Below are 22,267 nucleotides of genomic sequence, written 5' to 3' on the forward strand. Positions count from 1 at the left end.
AGAGATTAAGGATGACAGACACCACAATCCACTTGTCTTTAGGCAAGACATTTGCCTAGAATTTAATGATGTCTTCTTGGACTAGGATAAATGACTGTACAGGGAAGTAAATTTAAATGTCTGTTACTGATTAAAGAATTGTTACAATGTGTAGATTAAAAAACAGAACGTCAGCTGGGTGCGGTGGCTCACGCTTATAATTCCAATACTTTGGGAGGCCCAGGTGGGAGGATTGTTTGAGTCCAGGAGTTTGGGACCAGCCTGGGCAATATAGTGAGACCCCATCTCTACAATAAGTAAAAAAAAATTAGCTGGGCATGGTGGTATGCACATAATCCCAGCTACTGGGGAGGCTGACGTGGATTGATTGCTTGAGTCTAGAAGGTAAGAGGCTGCAGTGAGCGGTGATCATGTCACTGCACTCCAGCCTGGGAAACACAGCAAAACCCTGTCATTCATTCATTCATTAGTTAAAACAAACAAATAAGTGGAATGTAAAACTGAATTGAGGGGGAGGTTCCTGGAGTTGACGTTTGAGTGTTCCAGTCTGTCTTTTTTTCTATGATTTAGAACTTGGGACTGTGAAAGCAGAGGATGACATGATGCTGCAAGGGAGAGAAAATGCTTTGACAAGGTATTCAAAGATACAGATAGGATGGAACACTGAGAAGAAATAAATAAAACTTTTTGGGTACAAATGTAAAATTCTGTACTCAGATCTTAGAAAATCAATTGTGTAAGTACAGGCTTGGGGATAATCTGAACATTTTTGAGATTGACGTCTATGATTCAGTTTTTTTGTGTGGCAGCCAAAAGGGCCAATGCCATTTTAGTTTGATTTAACACAAATGTAAAAATCAAAACCAAGAAAGTAGCAGTCCCACTGTGCTCTGACCTGATCAGATTACAACTGAAACACTGAATACAGTTCTAGACTAGACAGTTGAAGAAAGAATTGATAAACTGCACGGTGCTTAAAGGGAGGGGACAGCTGTAAGCCATCGAATATGTGAAATGGCTGAAGGAACTAGAAAGGTTAGGCTGGAAAAAAAATGAGACTTCAGGGAGTCAAATGTGATCTTACTACAGATGACGACTGTTAGAGGAATGGAATTGTTTAATGATGGTTCAGAAGGTAGAACTTTATTTAAAAAGAAGAGGCCAGGTACAGTGGCTCACGCCCATAATCCCAGCACTTTGGGAGGCCAAGGCGGGTGGATCACAAAGTCAGGAGTTCAAGACCAGCCTGGTCAAGATGGTGAAACCCTCTCTCTACTAAAAATACAAAAATTAGTCTGGCGTGGTGGCAGGCGCCTGTAATCCAGCTACTCGGGAGGCTGAGGCAGGGAATTGCCTGAACCTGGGAGGCAGAGGTTGCAGTCAGCCGAGATGGCGCCACTGCACTCCAGCCTGGGCAACAGAGTGAGACTCCGTCTCAAAAAAAAAAAAAAAAAAAAAAGGAAAGAAAAGAATTCAGCTCAACATAGAGAAAAACGTTTTAACAATTGGAGGTATTTAAAAATCAGTTGGGGTGCTGTGTGGTATTAAGTTCCTCATCTGTGGAAGTATCCCAATGAAAGTTAGAAAGGCACTGGTCTGTGAGGTTGTAAAGGTACCACTTACTTTGCAGTTTGTGAGATGTTGGATTTGGTGACCACTGAAGGCCTTTCAAGGTAGAATTCTATGCCATGAGAACTGCACTGAAATTAGTCACTCAAACACAATGTCAGGGAGGTTTTTATATAGCATAAATAATACACCGATAATGTGAATTGCTTATGACTCCAAATTTTAAAAAATGCACTTAGATACAATAGATAGATTTAAGGTTATTGAGGAGACTGAGCAAGTAAAGATAATAAACATGCAATATTACCTTGACAGGATATGAAAAAAGCTTAACAAAACCAAAATCATCTCCAGTGGCTAAAAGGGAACAGTCTTTGGTAAGACTGGCAGCATTTACGTCAGTTATATCGCTATGTGCTGGCCAGATTCCCTCACAGGTGGGCCCCAGGACACAGGTCCATGTGTCCCACTCTATCTTCTCAATCTGAAAAAGAACAAAAGACAATTATATTTTTGCACAACCTAGTTTGTTTTATTTAAAAAAAACAGTTTGCACCTGAGTAATTCTATTACTTTGCCAACATTAGGCATTTGTGTTGAGTGCTGAGGTACACACATTCTAGGTTGCATATTTAAAGTGGTTATTTGCATTGTCTTAAGAAACCAACACTGCAATCAAATACCCGAATGTTTTTCTCTAGATAAAATGAACATTTTGAAATTGTGGAAATTTGATAATAATAAGGTATTTTAGTTCTTAACTGGACATTTATCATTGTATAAGCCATAAACCGGATCCAGATTCCCCAACCCCAGCACTGATGTCTTAGGCTGGAAAATTCTTTGTTGTTGGGACTGTCCTGTGCATGTCAGGATGTTTAGAGCATCTCTAGTCTCCACCCACTAGATGCCAGTAGCATACCCTTGTCCCCAGGCATTGCCAAATGTTCTTGGGAAGCAAAATTGCTCTCAGTTGAGAATCACTGAGCTAGGCTGATCAATGGAGATGATCATTTAGCAAATTATTTTAAAAAGTTACAAGACACAACTTTAAAAAACATGACTGCTTCCTTGGAGGAAAAAGTAGTAAGATTCTGCAGCAAGCTTAATGTCCTGTATGCTCTAGAGAGACTACTTTAAAAATCTGAAGAGCTATTCATGTTCTATTGCCATGAATCTTTTCTCCTTTAAAATTTTTGTCTGAAATTCGTGGCTAGAATAGTTGTAATTTGTATAGGTTAAATCCTGATAAGACTGAAGTTTTTCTTTCCATTTTCTCAAAACAGTAATAGACAATGACAACAACATTATGGCTTTCCTGGGACATTTTATCTCATTTACTTTCATTCAACATCTGCTATTACACCTTAATATTCCAGTTTCTTTAGAGAAAGCACTGTTCAGAAGGAGTAAAAGAAATTAGAGAACTGTAGCTAAAATTAAGGCCCAGATCTCTCTTTTTGAATTTGAAACTGTTTTCCACGTTGCTAATGTACCTTGCCTAATTACTACTTGTTGTTATTGCTTAGAAGAGAAATTACAAGATAAAGATGCAGCCAGGAGTTTTAGTCACAACATGGTAAGGTGCTATACCTTTGTTAGTCCCTCAAATTTCTCATTTAATCTTGTGTGTTTCTTTTGGAGGCACACGCAGGTGGAAACAAAAATCTGAATCTGGTCCTGTGACTTGGGGGCCTCAGGTAGGAACACAGACCAAGGTGACTCAAGGTGTTTCCCCCAGAAATCACCTCAGTTTTAGAAATGGAGTCCCTCAACCCCTTATGATGTCCTAATGTAACCTCCACAGGAAGAGAAGCAGGGAACCATCCCTTGCTGGATCTGGAAGCATGCTTTTGGTCATTGACTCCCTTCCAAATTCTAGATTCCATCTCTAAGACTCTCCTAGTTCACTCACAATCCCTACAGTGATGCTGGCCTCGTTATCCCAGCAGGAAAGGAAAGGGAGCTGGTACTGCTCCCCTGGCAGACACCCCAACACAACACCGTTGGCCAGATCAGGGCACCGTGTTCTCCAGGGGAAGCTAATGTCGAACTTGCTGGAAGCTACAGAAACTGCACTTAAAATGGAGCATTAACAATGATACCTATAATCCGTCAATGGAGAAGAGTTAAATAAACTTGTTAAAAATGCTGGAACTAAGATGGAAGGAGAGTCCTCAAGGGATCCCTTCCTTAGCACCTTGCCTCAGGTAGATATGTTATCATTTTGGAAAGGAAGAAACTGAGGCCCACAGAGAGGTTACATCACTGCAGTCACAGCACGCTTAGGAAGCCGAAGGGGGAGGTTTGCTCCAGAGAGTTTGCCTCCCAATGTGGTGCTGCTTTAACTGTACCATTTCTATCAGATGGATTTGAAATGGGCATTTTAACATTTGTCATATTTTTTTTTTTTTTTTTTTTTTTTTGAGACGGAGTCTCGCTCTCTCACCCAGGCTGGAGTGCAGTGGCCCGATCTCGGCTCACTGCAAGCTCCGCCTCCCGGGTTCACGCCATTCTCCTGCCTCAGCCTCTCCGAGTAGCTGGGACTACAGGCGCCCGCCACCACGCCCGGCTAATTTTTTTTGTATTTTTAGTAGAGACAGGGTTTCACCGTGGTCTCGATCTCCTGACCTCATGATCCGCCCGTCTCGGCCTCCCAAAGTGCTGGGATTACAAGCGTGAGCCACCGCGCCCGGCCTAACATTTGTCATATTTTAACAATTTGCTGGGTAAGCTTTTTATTAGTTTACCGTGATTGTTTCTTGAAAAAAAAGTTGCTTCTTTGAAAAAGATTTTCCAAAATCCCTCATGCTCAGTCGAAGGGGCATATAATATTGGGACAAACATGAGGAGCTACCTCTTCAGTGCTCTCCATAGTGGCACTACTAGGGAAGTTGGCCAAGAAAGCATCAGTTGGAGGGAATCTGTAACCAGCATCATCAGGAATCGGCCTCTGGAGTAACAAATGTGCACCACGGGGTAACAAATTAACTCTTCAGAGCAAGAGCCTGTCACTTTGGGAAGCATTATAGCATGAATTTTCCTCTTGTGCGTTTTCTTTTATATAATAATTGCTCATCTGTTCCAAGCCAGCCTCATCCTCCTCTACCATTTGGTTAAATTACATTTCATTTAGTATACTTATTTGGCGGCACTAAAACAGGAAGGGAAAGTACAGCTGAAGTGATCTGAAATGATACTTAAATCCACAGGAGAAATTGAGAGGCTTCATGGTTTAGGCCATGGAGTCACACATAGAATCCTCTGGGTTGAGATCACAGTGCTGTAGGTCTTTTGCCCTCACAGAGCCTTAGTTTCCTTATCTGTAAAACCAGATTGACAACTATCATGTAAAGCTGTTATGAGGATTAAAATATTCTGCAATTCATATGGAGCCAAAAAAGAGGCTATGCCAAAGCATTTCTAGGCAAAAAGAACAAAGCCAGAGGTATCGTATTACTGGACTTCAAACTATACTACAAGGCTACAGTAACCAAAACAGACTGGTACTGGTATAAAAAGACATATAGGCCAATGGAATAGAGAACCCAGAAATAAAGTCGCACACCTATAGTCAGCTGATCTTCGACAAAGTCAACAAAAATAAGCAATGGGGAAAGGAGTCTCTGTTAAATAAATGGTGCTGGGATAACTGGCTAGCCATATGCAGAAGAACGAAACTGGACCCCTACATTTCACCATACACAAAAATTAACTCAAGATGGATTACAGATTTAAATGTAAGACCTCAAACTATAAGAATCCTAGAAGAAAACCTGGGAAATACCATTCTGGACATCGGCCTTGGGAAAGAATTTATGACTAAGTCCTCAAAAGCAACTGTAACGAAAACAAAAATTGACAAGTGAGACTTGATGAGTTTAATTCCACATAGCAAAAGAAAATATCAACAGAGAAAACAGACAACCTACAGAACGGGAGAAAATATTTGCAAACTATGCATTTGAAAAGGGTCTAATATCCAGAATCTAAAAGGAACTTAAGTCAACAGGCAAAAAACAACCCCACTGAGTTGGAGACCAGCCTGAGCAACATGGCAAAATCCTGGCTCTACTAAAACTATTACACAAAAATTAGTTGGGCATGGTGGTGTGTATCTGCAGTCCCAGCTACTTGGGAGACTGAGGCAGGAGGATCACTTAAGCCCAGCAAGTCGAGGCTACAGTGAGCCATGATGGTGCTGCTACACTCCAGCCTGGGTAATACCACAAGACCCCTAAAAAGGGGTCTTTAAAAAAAAAAAAGGGGGCAAAAGATATGAACAGACACTTCTCAAAAGAAGACATAAAAGCAGCCAACAAACATGAAAAAATATTTATCACCAATCATTGGAGAAATGCTAATCAAAACCACAAGATGCCATCTCACAGCCTTCAGAATGGCTATTACTAAAAGTAAAAATAATAACAGAATCTGGCAAGGCTGAAGAGTAAAGGGAATGCTTATTCACTGTTGGTGGGAATATAAATTAGTTTAGCCTCTGTGGAAAGCAGTTTGGAGATTTCTCAAAGAACTTAAAAAAGAACTACCATTCTACTCAGTAATACCATTAATGGGTACATAGCCAAAAGAAAATGAATTGTTCCACCAAAAAGACAAATGTACTCATATATTCATTGCAGCACTATTCACAATAGCAAAGATACAGAATCAACCAAGATGCCCAACAGTGACCAACTGGATAAAGGAAATGTGGTATGTATACACCATAGAATACTATGCAGCCATAAAAAATAATGAAATCATTGTTCTTTGCAGCAAAATGGATGTAGCTAGAAGCCATTATATTAAGAGATTCAATGCAGGAACAGAATACCAAATACCACATGTTCTCACAAGTGGGAATAAAGCATTGAGTACACACAGACAGGAAAGTGGGAACAACAGATACTGGGGATTACTGGGGGGCAGAGAGAGGAGGCGGCAAAGGCTAAAACACTATCTACTGGGTACTGCGCTCACTGCCTGGGTGATGCAATAATTTGTACGCCAATCCTCGTGTCATACAATAGACCCATGAAACAAACCTACACATGTACCCCCTCAATCTAAAATCAAAGCTGAAATTAAAATTAAAAATAAAGGTATATAAAGTATCTGGCAGTCAACAAATGACCAGTGAATGAATGACGTAATTAAAAATACCTCTTACTCAAGGCCGTAAGTTTCTCCATATAAAAAAGTTAAAAAGAGGACTGATCAGAGACAAATAAATTGGAATTGGGGAGGGGAGTGAGATAAAAATTTCTCAGTGAACAATTTCCATTAATACAATGCCATGATCTATAACAATGTATATTTTTTAAGTACTACACATATACTTCCTTTATAAACAATGAAAATGCAAATGTACACATGTCCAAATGTCTTAGGGAGAACCTTACAATACTGGGACAGTTTAAGGTACTGGCAAACTGAAGCGAAGGAGAGGCAGATGCCTGCCACTCAGTGGCATACCCTTACCTCCTTTTCCTCTAAGGAAGCAGTATTTCCTCATCCTCAACAACAGTTAGACCAGGGCTCATTATGTGTACACCCTGAAAGAGGTACAGGTCTACAAAAGCCATCTAGCTTTCAAGAGGTGTTAGTTTAGGGATTCAAAAATTTTATCTAGGCTTTGATTTCAGCAATTAAAAAATGATGTATGTAGCTAAGGACATGAGGAAACATGGAAAAAAGAAAACAGTTTGATACAATACAATGGTCAGATTGCAGATTGTTTTTGTCTCAGAAAATAATTTCCAGGCTGAACACGGTGGCTCATGTCTGTAATCCCAGAACTTTGGGAGGCTGACGTGGGCGGATCACCTGAGGTTAGGAGTTCGAGACCAGCCTGGCCAACATGGGGAAACCTCATGTTTACTAAAAAAATAAAATAAAAAAATTAGCTGGGTGTGGTGGCAGATGCGTATAATCCCAGCTACTCGGGAGGCTGAGGTGGAAGAATCACATTAACCTGGGAGGGGGAGGTTGCAGTGAGCCAAGATGGCGCCCCTGCACTCCAGCCTGGGCAAAAGAGAAAGACACCACCTCAAAAAAAAAAAATTCTGCTGTTATAGATGATAATAATGTTCATAATTACAAATAACCATTGAGAAAACATGTTTCAAAATGTATGTTCCTAAAAAGTTTTGCACAAAATGACATGTCAAATGGAAAAAGGAATATATAACATCCAAATTGCTAGCTTATTCATTGTCTTCAGGCAGAGAAAAATTAAGCAGAGCACCAATTGTACATTGCTACACCAGTGGTGTGACAAATCCATATGTTCTGGGAACCTAGAAACCAGAATAAGCAATCAGATTTAAGACACGATCAAGCTTAAAGGTATAGTAAATATAATCCATATTAGTAGTTAACATGATAGGTTTTATTAAAATGCACATATTAAATCTTCACAAAATATCTTTAAAAATCTTTGTGTACGATTGTTACCTCTGAAGGTCTTATTATATGCCGTTTGCCTCTTGGAGCTTCAAAAAAAAGTTGTTCTTTGGCACCTGAATTAACTTGCAATAATTTTCCTGTTATGACAGAATGAAGTAGAGAGACAATTAAACTCTGACTTTATCTCTTTATTATAAAATGAGAAGCATGGGTGCTATTTTGATTCATTTTAATCAAAATCTCATAAATTGAGTAAATATATTTTGAATTATTCAGAAGGGCATGTACAGCCACTTACATGATGTGGTACAAACCCCAAAGCTGTGATTTTTAGAATATGGACTTCATTCAGTGTGGCGATTCCTCAGGGATCTAGAACTAGAAATACCATTTGACCCAGCCATCCCATTACTGGGTATATACCCAAAGGACTATAAATCATGCTGCTATAAAGACACATGCACACGTATGTTTATTGCGGCACTATTCACAATAGCAAAGAGTTGGAACCAACCCAAATGTCCAACAACGATAGACTGGATTAAGAAAATGTGGCACATATACACCATGGAATACTATGCAGCCATAAAAAATGATGAGTTCGTGTCCTTTGTAGGGACATGGATGAAACTGGAAACCATCATTCTCAGTAAACTATCGCAAGGACAAAAAACCAAACACCGCATGTTCTCACTCATAGGTGGGAATTGAACAATGAGAACTCATGGACACAGGAAGGGGAACATCACGCTCCGGGGACTGTTGTGGGGTGGGGGGGAGGGGGAGGGACAGCATTAGGAGATACACCTAATGCTAAATGACGAGTTAATGGGTGCAGGAAATCAACATGGCACATGGATACATATGTAACAAACCTGCACATTGTGCACATGTACCCTAAAACCCTAAAGTATAATTTAAAAAAAAAAAAAAAATATGGACTTCATAATATTTGACCTTGAACATCCTTCGAATAACAGAAGAATAAAGTTTGATATGTTTTACTCTGCTGTACTGAAAATATAGTTTTCCAAAGCCTGAGAAAAATCATTTTTCCCCCTCTTTTTCCCAGTTGCCTCTCAGCAAACTGTGTTGGCAAGAATTATGTCATTGGAAGATTATGGCAATTAGAAATAAAACACTTATTGTGAGCATTCACATTTACTTAGGACTGAATTCTAAATTTGCATTTAAAGTTTAGAAACAGAACACATAAACTATAAATGCTCATTCCTTCCCCACCCTCTGGTCTTACTTGAACATTTGAAAAGAAATCCAGGACTTTCCCCAAGGAAAATGTTGGGCAAAAATAGTCTTTCAGTCTGATGTACAATTATAATCTTGGATTTGACATTGAAAAAGGTTAGATTTCCTAATTCTCCTCCTACAATGGCAACAATCTTGTAAGGCTTAAAAAGTAAATGACTCAAGGTATATATGTTCCAGGATTTTTGCCATTTTAAAAATATTATGGAAAGTTTCAAACAAGTATAGAAGAAGAGTATAAAGAACCCCCGTAGGCGCACTGTCCAGCCTCAACAGCTATTAACACATGGCCAACCCTGTTTCATGAACCTCCACCCTAGATTATTTTGAAGCAAATTTCAGACGTAATATTTCACCTATAAATAATTCAGTATACATATACATAATATTTCTCCTTTTGTTTTTTCCCATAACTATGTATATCTAGTAGTTTTGAAATATCTTAGAAAAATAATACCAAAATAATAACTTTTTGCTTTAGATCATGTTCTTTAGCATTTAAATAGGCACCACCTTGATCTGAAATCTAGCTTGACTAATCTTTTTTTTTTTTTTGAGATGGAGTCTCGCTCGGTCACCCATGCTGGAGTGCAGTGGGCAGTGGTGTAATCTTGGCTCACTGCAACCTCTGCCTCTCAAGTTCAAGCGATTCTCTTGCCTCAGCCTTCCGAGTAGCTGGGATTACAGGCATCCACCACCACGCTTGGCTAATTGTTGTATTTTTAGTAGAGACAGGGATTCATCATGTTGGGCCAGGGTGGTCTTGAACTCCTGACCTCAGGTGATCTGCCCACCTTGGCCTCCCAAAGTGCTGGGATTATAAGGCATGAGCCACCACGCTCAGCCTAGCTCGGCTAATCTTAAGAAGTTGTAGATCTACTTCTTTGTGACTAAAAATAAGGTTCTCTCATTTCTAAACTGACAACTTTAATCATTTCTAATTTGGTGAACTATAACACAGTGATTAGGGGATTTTTTCCTTGACTTAGAGCAAATATATCTGAAAATGTGTACCCTGAAATGGGCACATCTTCTGACTTTATGGCTGAATATATGTAAGTGAGAAAAGAAAAAAGGGAGTTAGTTATCTTTGACTATTTAGAATTATAATAAAATGAGTAACCAATACTTTTCCGGTGAACTAAATACATCTGTAAAGTAATTCTATTTTTAGGACACTCAAGAGTGATTGCAAATGACAAAGCACATGGACAGTTATTCAGTGAAAACATTCTTTGAATATGGCTAATTTTAGATGATATTTGGCCATGAGATACTAAGGTAATTCAGAGGACTGTAACCCTCAGATAAATCCCAACAACTCACTTTACACCGTAGTTTCAAAGATCATACTTCACTTAAAACCAAAAAATGAGAAAAATCTCTCAGTGAGGTAATTTATGATTGCAAAAATATTCGAGAATTTAAACACATAGACAAGTACCGGAAGTGCTGTGTAGCATTGTAGACAGCTTGTAGGGTCTGCATTTAGTGCATGCCCCTTCCCTGAGAACTGCCCCCGTGGTCATGTTTGTACTCTGGGGGCAGATGTTGATCCTGGAGGGGCCAGGCTCACACGGGGCTGGGTCATCAAAATTCTCTCTCTTGGTAAATTGGAATCTGAGAGGCTGAATCAGTTGGTGCCTACAGGGATGAGATGTGGACTTTGGGCCTGTGGGTGGCATTTTGGGGCAGCCGAGACTGGGCCATGTGCAGATGAAGTAGAGAAAGGCTGCTTGTGCAGAGAGAGGGGTCAAAGGCAGAGATAAGACCCAGAAGAGAAGTGGATGCTGAAACTAGCTGCCTAAGAGTGGGAGAGGAGGGGAGAGGAGGGGAGAGGAACTGCTTGCTTGGTTCCTGTGCATTTTCTAGTTCATTGCTAAAGTCAGTTCCTTGGCAGGTGTTCTTTCCTGCTCTTGGATTCTATAAAATATCTCCGTATCTTTCCAATAAACTCATCTTTTATTATTATTTTAAAATGTAAGCTGGTTTCCAGCCCAGGCAACATGGTGAAACCCCATGTCTACTAAAAATACAGAAAAAAATTTAGCCGGGCATGGTGGCAGGCGCCTGTGGTCTCAGCTGCTCAGGAAGCTGATGTGAGAGGGTCTCTTGAGCCCGGGAGGCACAGATTGCAGTGATCTGAGATTGTGCCACAGCACTCCAACCTGGGTGACAGAGGGGGACTGTGTCTCAAAAAAAAAAAAAAAAAAAAAAGTTTAAGCTGGTTTGAGTGGGTTACTGTTCTTTGCAATCAAGGATGTGAAGAAGAAAAAACCAAACCAAAAAGCTATTCTTCTATTAGGAAGGAATAATCAAGGATATTTTTTTAAAACCAAAATTTTCTTTACTGCTGCTAATAAACGTTTTTGAAGCATGAGGAAATATTTAGGTCACCACTCCTTTTTCTCTCTGCCTGCTGTGATATCTATCTATCTATCTATCTATCTCACCACTGACATATTCTGAGGATGAGGAGCAGAAGCAAGAACAAAAACTATGTTTGCATTTATAACTGCTCCTGAATAACAGTAATCCTGTTCTTTCAGAATCACATTTTTATTCACTGGAAATATCTGCTCACACAGATTAAAAACTGAAAGACACCCATGTCCTTACATCACACATCTTGCGGGTACCATAGAGCTTTGCAGCCCACAAAGTGATCCACATACATCATCCCAGCTGCTATATAATTTACCGGTTACTAAATGTACCAAATATCAGGCCATCTGCAATAAAAATGGGAATGAAATGTCCTCTTATGGCTCAAATTGTCATTTTTATTTATTTTTTTTTTTTGAGACAGAGTCTCGCTCTGTTAACCAGGCTGCAGTGCAGTGGTGCGATCTCAGCTCGCTGCAACCTCTGCCTCCCGGTTCAAGTGGTTCTCCCGGCCTCAGCCTCCCGAGTAGCTGGGGTTACGGGCGCCCGCCACCACACCTGGCTGATTTTTGTATTTTAGTAGAGATGGGGTTTCACCATGTTGGCTAGGCTGGCCTCAAACTCCTGACCTCAGGTCACCCACCTCAGCCTCCCAAAGGGCTGGGAATACAGGTGTGAGCCACAGTGCCCAGCCTTCAAATTGTTAATTTGTAAAGGATGTTATAGCCTGATATTTCTAGAAATGAACTTACAGCATTTAGAAAATATCCTTTCTATGTTTTCTCTCCCTCCATACATTTTTTCTTTCTCAAGTATTCCATGCTGGAGCTTTCATTCAGGGGTAGCTGATGTTCCTGCAAAAGCCCAATGCACTTTTTGGTTTTCCAAGGACCTGTAGTTGCCATGGGCACAAGAGGCTGCTGAGGCTGGCGGCTGTGCCATCCCCCATCCTGAGATGCCAGCTGCCTCTGGCAAATGCTTTCACTATTTTCGACAGGATCAAGCATGAAACAGATCCCTGCTTCTAAATTCTGCTCTTAACCTTTCCAGACCCTGGAGGCCCCTGGTGTGAAAGCTAGGCTGGTCTTGAGGCAGCATGGCACATTCTCCAGATCAGGATGTTGGGAATGCAGGAATATCAGGATGACACATGTCTCATGGCTAGTGGAGTTAGATCAAGGAAGATTCATGGGCATTCTTGCTCTTATTCTCCAGATGGTGTAATTCCTCCCTAAAAATCAGAAGTGTCTCTACTACTCTCAATCCACAGAAAGCACTTGGTCTGACCCCCTCACCTGCCTGCAGGGACCCTTACAATGAGAGGCACGGTGGCTTTTCAAAGACCTTTGACTCCACTCCTCTCCTGCTCATTCCCAGGACCCTCCCTCAGCACCCTGAATTCTAGGAGGCTGGCCTTGGGCAAGATTATGGAAATGGGGAGGTTTGCTTCTCTTTCCACCAAGCGATGGCTCCATATTGAGGGACTTTACACAGACCTTCCCCGAGGCCCCTCCACAGCAGCATCCCCCTGATCCTGGCCGAGATCTTGTGCTTTCTATCTGGGACTTACTTCTCTTTATATCCCTAGCATCTGACACAGGGCCTATACATTTGCAGAATTAAGAACAAACTCCCTAAACGCAAATGAAACCCACAATGAGATACACTTCACATCCATTAGGACAGCTACTATCAAATAAACACATAAAATAAGCTTTGGCAAGGATGTGGAGAGATTTGAACCCTTGTGTACAACTGGTGGGAATATAAAATGGTAGAGCTGCTATGGAAAACAGTATAGTAATTCCTCAAAAAGTTAAAAATAGAACTACCATATGATTCAGTAATTACACCCTTGGGTATATACCTCAAATACTTGAAAGCATGGTTTTGAAGATATATTTGTATATCTCTGTTCATAGCAGCATCACTCACAGTGGCTGAAATGTGGCAGCCACAGAGGTGCCCCTCAACAAATAGATAAGCAAAACATGGTCTATACATAAAATGAAACATTCAGTCTTTAAAGTAAGGAAATTCTGACACACGCTACAACATGGAGGAATCTTGAGGACATTATGCTAAGTGGAATAAGCCCATTATAGAAAGACAAATACTGTGTGATTCCACTTATATGAGGTACCTAGAGTGGTTACATGCATAGAGACAGAAAGTAAAATGGTAGATGCCAGGGGCTGGGGAAGTGAAAAGTTATCATTTAATGGGAATGTCATCAGTTTTGCAAGATGAAAAGAGTTCTGAGACGGAGGCAGTGATGGTTGCACAACAGTGTCAGTGTTTTTAACGACCTTGAACTGTACACCTAAAAAATGATTAAAATGGTAAATTTTTGTTATGTGTATTTTACAATTCAAAATAATTAAGAAATCTTCCCAGTCAAAATTTACTCTTTATATACCCTCTTTTCTGTGGACTCTTCACTCCGTAATAGAAACAATAACAGGTTTTAATCCCTAGTAGTCATTGAGTGGTGGGATTTCACATATTGTATCAGGTATTGTGTGTGTGTGTGTGTGTGTGTGTGTGTGTGTGTGTGTGTGTGTGTGTGTGTGTTGGATTCTAAAGTTAATCAGACCCTATTCTACCTGGCAAGAGAACAGCAAGATAATAAATAGGCAGAAATCACTGCTTTAAAAAAAAAAAAAGCAGAGAATATCAAAGAAGGGTCTGAGAAGCAGCTGCTTTCATCAGCGTCACCAGTTCCTAGATAACTCATAGTGCCCTGCCTGGTCATAAATGCCGGTCGAAGCCCTCGGCACTGTGTTTGGCCGGCACTGCCCTGACATGAAAGCGAAATGGACTTATCTGATCTCCCTTTGCCCTTGTTGGGACTTGTACCTTGCATAAATGCAATGCATTGCATGCTTTCTTCTCTATCTACTGCACCGTATAAAACCCCTGAATGTTGTAAAACTGAAATAAAGTCCAAATTCCAGTGTGGCAAGTATAGTTACAACTAAATACCTGCCAGGCAGAAGGGTTTCCAAGTCCTGGTCTATGGCCACTACTCCAAGAAATACTCTGAAATAACCTTTTTGGCAGAGACCTTCATCATCATTCTCCTGATTAATTTGATTGCTCCAACTCCAGGCTCACTTCTTCTCCCCAAGATGGGAGGGAATGCCCCACTCTAGATCCCTCAGAGTTACCTAGTACCTACAAGTACACAGTTCAGCGTGAAACTTCTACTCCATCCCAGCCTGTGTCACACCCTCAGCCACTCAGCACTTCTATTTCTTCATCACCCCCTGGTTCTTCCCACCTTCGCTCTTCATACGCCATATTCCTTTTGCCTGGAATGGCTCTTCTTTGATTGCGCTATCTGATGGATTTCTCCTTATCTCTCAAGATCAACCTCAAAGGTCACTCCCTTCTACAGAGGCTCCGTGGATTACCTCCAAGGAGCTTTCCCTCAGAGCACACATTGGGCTTGATGCTTCTCTACCACAGTGGACTACAATGTCTCTGAAGGTGGGAATGCTGTCCATTCCCAAGTACCTGCTCCAGACTCTCAACATCAGCCGAGTCTCGAGGATAGGATTTACAAGTGACTCACCCTATAGTGCAACGTCCCACCCTGGGTACTGAGTGCTGCCGTGGCCCATTCTGAGTCCTTGCTCACCACTTCCCTTGTGACTCACCACTGCTTACTCACACGGTACCCATTTTATGCTCTTGTATTATTTATGGATGAGTATCTCCCTCACTCAATTATAAACTCCACAGGGAGCAGAAACCACGTCTTACTCACTTCCAGAGCCTCCACATTTGCTAGCTTAAGACTTTGCAACACCATAAAAGCTAGATTTATTAAATAGACAAATCCTCATGGCATTTGTGGGCATGATTTGGAGGAGGTAGGAGTAGGTTGGGAGTTTTATAGAGCAGAGAAATTTTAGGCAGGCTGAATGTAGATTTCTACCTCTGCTGGAGGAGGAAATTTGCTTGAGCCTTTTTGGGCAGTTCTCCAAGAGATGGAGCTTTGGGTGGAAAAGGGAAACCAGCCAGGAGGAGGAGGAGACCCAAGACAAGGAGAAAGCACTCCCAACTAAAAGTGAGGTGGTGGCTTGCTATAATAACAAAAGGCATCATGTATCTTTAACCATCTCAAAACTCAATGGCTTGAATCAATAGTGACAATAATAATCTTAAGCATAAAAAGATGGAAAAAGTATTCAAAATGCTAGCAGCAGCTGCCTCTGGGTTGTAAAATTACAGTCGTTTATATTGTTGTGGGGTTCCCCTTTCCCATTTCTAATACTCGACTGCCATTCTCTCTAAAACAATGCATAAATGGACATTTTTTAAACACAGAAATTCTATTTTAAAAGCCACAACACACTTTACCTCTAGAGTCCCAGTCAATGTGTGTAATATAACTAGAAGCACCTTTACAGATGCCAATCCTTTTGCTTGTAAGTACGTTGTAAATATCCACAAAGTTATCATGGGATGCCACAGCAAGGTATTTTCCCGTATCTGTAAAGAAAAATGTGGGGTTAACACCAAAGCATTTTATATAGGAATTTACTTCCAGGAACTTAGTATTTTAAAAGTGGGAAAATGGTCAAAGAAACATTTGAAATAGGTCATTCTTGTAATTTTTTGTCCCAAGACTGTGCTATTTTAAAAAGTATCTGCTGTCATCTTCACCTTTTGAAAACTTAATATCAGAGATCATTTCTTTTCTGTGATGGAAAGAGACCATGTCTTCAACAGTGTCAGCATTTACCACCAGGAAACTCCCATCGTTCAAGCCAACCGCTAAGGCTTTCCCATCAGGGGAAAAGGCACAGCATCTTCCACCTACAGAAGAATCCACAAAAAACACTTATTATCCAAAACTTCACTGTCAAGCAAACCACATGAAGAGATGAAAAAATCTGATGATGTGCATTATGCATGGACACGTGACTGCCTTTAAATTGACACTACACTTGTGAGAACTAAAACTTCATAATTTAAGACACCTCTTGGCTGGGCGCAGTGGCTCATGCCTGTAATCCCAGCACTTTGGAAGGTCGAGGCAGGCGTATCTCTTGAGCCCAGGAGTTCAAGACCAACCTGGGCAACATTCCGTAGGAATGTTGAAAAAAATTAGTTGAAAAGGAATGTTGAAAAAAATTAGTTGAAAAGTTATTTTTTGTAGAGGCGAAACCTAGCCTGTACAAAAAATATAGAAATAAGCTGAGTGCAGTGGCTCATGCCTGTAATCCCAGCACCTTGGGAGGCCAAGGCAGGTGGATTGCTTGAGCCCTGGAGTTCAAGACCAGCCTGGGCAACGTAGCAAAATCCCATCTCTACAAAAAATACAAAAATTAGCCAGGAACAGGGCACATGCCTGTAATTCCAACTACTCAGGAGGCAAGGTGGAAGGATCACTTGAGCTTTGGAGGCGGAGGGTGCGGTGAGCAGTGATCATGCCATGGCACTCCAGACTGGATGACAGAGGGAGACTCTGTCTCAAGAAAATAAAATTAAACATCTCTTCTCCCCAAGTCCAAGGAAAATGATCACAATATCAAAAATACATTTTCAACTTCTATGAGGTTTGTTCATTCATTGATGAGTATTTAAATACCTGGGGTTTTCAAAAAATAAGTGGGGTAAATGGAGAAAAGGAGTATAGGGTTAACAGGACCAGTATATTTGCTTCCAAGAAAAGAGGTAATATTTAAGAATAGGAGTTATATAATAAAATTTCCAGGTATTTTTTAAAAATATTACGCTTTACATACAACTTGCTTTAGAGGACCTCATTCTTTTAGTTGCTCCAATTCTCTGATCCATGGATTGTAATGCATAACTCCAGAGGTGAAAGACGTTGTTCTTGCCTCTTCTGTCATGGGAAGAATGGAATCTGAACATTCTCCCGAGGGGTTTCTGGAAAACTAATTGGCACTAGGGTGATGGTGCTACATGAACCATGTTTTCTACTGCTTTGTAGGGTCACAAAGATATTTCTGAATCAGGAGCATGGACTTTGCAAAGGTATGTCTAAAAGGAAACAGATTCAAGAACATGCCTACCCTCTGCCACCATTCTCATTGTCGAGAGTTGTAAGCACACCCCAGGGATAGGACAGCCAGGTGGCCTTGTGCCAGGGCATTTAATACCGAGCCTCTTTACCAAATCCTCTGTTCATGGTATGCTGAAAGCTATGTTCATACCCAAAACTGATGTGCCAGTACTGAGACAATGAAAATACAAGCCTGCCCTTGAAGAGCATCATCAAGATTAGGTTAACCACAATCTATCGTACAGACCAAGACACGTTTGAGAGTGAAAAGGAAATCTATTAATAATTATACCAGAACGACAGGGGTAAACTGGGTTGAATGGTTATCCTATCTAAGATGGCTCAATAGTTGTTCTTTTCAACTAATTTTTAACTTAGGGAATAAAGTCCATTCACTGACATTCAAGTCCTTCACAGTGAGGACTTGGCCTATCATTCCCTCAATATAAACTAGTGGCCAAAATGATTCTAGCTTGTAGTGATTAAGAGCATGGGCTTTGGACTTAGATTTGGGAAATCCTGCCTCCACCATTTACCAATCCCCCAGAGTCTAGTGTAAAGACAGGCAACACGGCAGAGGGAAATAGTACTAAGCAGCGGCCACAGGTGTGTTCTCAAGAGTCACCACTGCATGGGTTTGAATTTGGTTCCATTACCTACTAAATGTGCAAACTAATTAAGCTTCCTGTGCCTCAGTTTTCTGATTTGTAAGTGGCAATAATAATAGCCTTACTCATGGGGCTTCTACAAAGACTACATGGAAAGAGCTGGCATAGTTGCTGGCTCAGCCATATTAGCCACCATCACTATTGTTACTACTGTTTTGACACCTTTCTTCATTTTATTGCCCTAGAATACAATCCTCATGTCTGCTTATAAAATTACTCAGTACAAATATTTTAGGGTCAGACCCCAATCTCATCCTTCCCTCTTAAGAACTTTTACAGATCCTTCAAGCCTCAGCTCTTGTCACCTCCCTGATGAAGCATTTCCAAGCAGTAGATGTCCTCTGAGGCTCCAGGGTACTTTGTGCCAAATATCTTTAGTTTGTCCTTTTTCACATCCCCGTTTTGCCCTTGTCCACCCTGCTCTGTGCCTGAAGCTGGTCTGCATGGAGAGCGTCAATGGGCTCCCTCGTCCTCTGGTTTCTCGTTGAGTTTGGCCAAGGGGGAGCATGGGTGGCAGATTAGAGAGATGGAGGAAGAATAGGGAGGCTGGGCCATTTATTGCCCCGGCTGCCTCCCGCAGGGTCACTGCATGCTGGCAGAGTCCCCTACTATCAGTCGTGGCTCCTTTCAGGCTGTCATCTCATGCGGCTCTCAGATTCAAGGTTGCAGCAATTGTCCCCTCCTCCTGCCTCTTCATGCCCAGGGCCAGTGAGAGCGGCCGCCATTACTAGCTGCATAGCGCTGCACTATCCCTGGTCATTTCCTCACACCTTCCCCATCCCTTTATATAAACAGTCCCATTTTAAAGGCTCTCCTCCAATTACCCAATTTGAATGGATATGTTGCTGGGACTCTGTTCAAGTCCTGTCTATCTCTGACACTAGAGATGGGACCATTCATCATGGGATCCCGTGTGCCTGCCACACAGAAGCTACTTAATAAATGTTTGCTGAATTTGTACCTCTCAGTACACCTCGTAGTTCTAGTGCATTTAGGTGTTCATGACATATTTACTCATTTCTTAAGTATTATATTTCTATATAATTGATGTTTGTTTTCAAGTCATAAAATAAGTTCTGGAGACTGTTAGTTACAAAATAAATAGCATTCTTTAAAAGTTGATGAATTTCAATTGACTCCCACAGCTCTCGATGAGAAGAGGAAGGACATATTGCCCCCAGGTGGCAAATATCTGTGCAGTACAAGGAAAATGAAGTGAAAAATGGAGCTGGATTAGGCCAGCCTTCTGGAATAATTCTACATGTGCTTAGTTATGACTGTAGCAACCAATATAAAATTCTCATTGCCCAGCATATTTTTGGGCATATAACATGTGCCCTCAGTAAATATTAATTAAATGAGTGAATAAATCTGACACATTCTGCTACTTGTAAATACTCTGACAGATGTGTAAGGTGGTGTTATCTACCTTTTTTGAGTTTCCGTACTGCCAGCATACGGTGCTGGGCAGATAGTTCCCAGATGCGAAGTGTTTTATCATCGCTCACTGTTGCACAGATGGGCAGGAGAGGGTGAGCTGCCAACCCCCACACTTCTCCTTCCATGTGCCCCTGTGGGAGAGGAAAAGGGGCAACATAAACTCTACTTATACTGTTTGGCTAGCCCTTCTTTAGCCTGGTGCTGCATATTCAGTCCAAGAGTATCATAAAAAGGCACAAATAGGAACAAACACACTTTGAGCTTCCTTGAACCAAAATGATCACCCGAAATAATTTTTTCATTTAAACTTGAATCTACAGCTGGACCTACACGATGCTAAATCATTCATTTGCAAAGCAAAACATGAACTCGTTGCTTATCGGTTTTGTTTATATGACGCCAAACATCTTTCCATTTGGAAACATCCAGGTAAATGGTGAAATGCCTGCTTTTCTGTTGTTTGATACTAAATAAACACAGTATATATGTACCCTCCTAGTAAAGCAGCTTAATCGTAAGGACACAAACCACTTCCTTCAGTTAAATCATATTCTAAAAGATGCAGGTATGACCCATTCATGTCAGTGAAATTGAAGAGCAATACTCTCATTATTTATGCAGTTTTAGTCCTTTGAATATGTAGCATTCGGCAGAGCAGAAATAAAGGAAGCTAAATTTTCATTTCAAGTGTCCTCAGTGTAGCTCAGGTTCTGAGTCTGTTCACAAATTGGTCTTTTCATGTGCCAACAATGAACATCAAAAACTGAAAGGTGGTTAGTAAGCACTGGACCAATTCCATATACCTTTATCTTATCACAAACACACTTGGCTGGCTTAGAATAATAACTAAGATAAAGCAGTATTTTTTTATAATGAACACTTAACAGGGGGAAAATGAATTTGATTCTCATAATTTTTCACTCAATAATGCAGTGTAAAGATCAGTGCTACAGAGCAATAAAGCAGACCAGATTAACTGTTTACTGAATTTTTGCTTTTTAATGGCTAATTATAAAAAGGCTTTGCTTAGTAAAGCAGAAAGGAAGCCCACACACAGGCATCTGAAAGGTGTTTGTAGCTGGAATGCTTTGGGGAACAGGTGGCTTTCCAAAGAGAAATTGGATGATTCCAATTTAACTGAGAAGCTATTTGAGCAAAACAGTAATTTGGCAGAAGATGTAAAGTTCCAAATACAGCTGACATTCAAATATGAGAAAATGAGGGCTGAAGGGTACAGACATTGTTTTTGAATTTATTGGATTTGAGGACACCCTACATCGCCAGTTTTCTAGTCTTCTCTTCAGAAGCCTCCCAGCCCCAGAGTCACAGTCAGGGTACAGCTCAGGGGTCAACCTCACATATTCCCAGACTGACTCTGCTTGAAGCTCTTCTACAGACTGAGCCCCTTTGTGTATTTTAGTTAAGAACAGGATTGTGGGACCCAGAGATCCTTTTAAACCACTGCCTTATATTGATATCAAAATTGTATTTCCTTAATCTGTTTATTTTAATCCCCATGTAACACAGAATCGGACAGTAAGCAAGGCAGGCTTGAAGGACCTTGAATGGCTCAAGGAAATGGGCTTAGGATCCTGCTTTGCTGCTGATCGCCCATAAAGCTGATCATAAACAGCTGTACAACTGCGAGCTGACTGCTTCAAAGCACACATGACGGGAAGTGCCACAACCCATCACCTGCCATTCTCCTCTCCCCTAACCTTATTTTCTCTTAAAAAATAAGCAGTCTATTCCAAGTGTGATTGGATTGCTGTGACACCAAAACTGGCAAAGTGGTTCTAAAATCTTCTTCCAGCAGGACAGTCCATCATCTCACTCACACTGCCTCCACAGTTCCTTCACTTTCCCTTGGTGTCTCTATCGTCTCTCAGAACAGGACTGTGACATGGTCCTGGGCAAGCAGGAAGCCCTTATTCCACTGCACATACACATAGCACAGAGCAGACCTGGGCAGGAGCCCAACAAATATTGACTGAACTGAAATACTGAGTTCCACCTAAGAGGAATAGCAAATGAGAGAGCAGAAGAGGAAAAAAAGATGCTGAAAAAAAAAAAAAAGAGAGACAATGGTACACATGCAGGTGGCAAAGATGGTAACTAACATCTGGTCTGAAGCTTCCACCAGCTCAACCCGCCACACCCCATAGCTCAGGGGCTTTCCTGCAGTGTCCAGGCTAAGAGACGTGGGGAACAGCCTGGTGAAGTGAAAAAGGGCTCTGGCAAACCTTGGAATCTCAGCTCTGCAGTTCTTAGCATGTGACTGTGGGTAATTTTCTGGGCTTTAGGTCCCTCATCTATAAAACAATTTAACAGAGCCAATCTGTTGTGGAGATAAGACAAATTTTGTACAACAGTATTGCCTGACACAGACTAGGTGCTCAATATATGACTGCTGTGGTTATTTTTCTTATTAGAGCAATAGAAACAAACACAGGAAAGAATAGAATTGTAGAGAATTAAGAAGTGAAAA

At 41.0% G+C, this 22,267-nt stretch overlaps 1 protein-coding gene across 2 annotated transcripts in view; it reads right to left on the reverse strand.

The window, feature by feature from the left end:
• The window catches only part of EML6 (EMAP like 6), a 321,610-nt gene that overhangs the window by 59,630 nt on the left and 239,713 nt on the right, over positions 1-22,267 (reverse strand). For both annotated transcript variants that reach the window (XM_063617993.1, XM_055243331.2), the window contains 5 exons: positions 19,769-19,910; positions 16,306-16,458; positions 16,000-16,131; positions 8,029-8,117; positions 1,877-2,053 (listed from right to left, as the gene is read on the reverse strand). In XM_063617993.1, coding sequence (XP_063474063.1) covers positions 1,877-2,053; positions 8,029-8,117; positions 16,000-16,131; positions 16,306-16,458; positions 19,769-19,910 — 693 coding nt within the window. The remainder of the gene's footprint in view (positions 1-1,876; positions 2,054-8,028; positions 8,118-15,999; positions 16,132-16,305; positions 16,459-19,768; positions 19,911-22,267) is intronic.

The sequence above is a fragment of the Symphalangus syndactylus genome, chromosome 14, assembly GCF_028878055.3.
Source record: "Symphalangus syndactylus isolate Jambi chromosome 14, NHGRI_mSymSyn1-v2.1_pri, whole genome shotgun sequence".
In the NCBI taxonomy this organism is placed as follows: Eukaryota; Metazoa; Chordata; class Mammalia; order Primates; family Hylobatidae; genus Symphalangus; species Symphalangus syndactylus.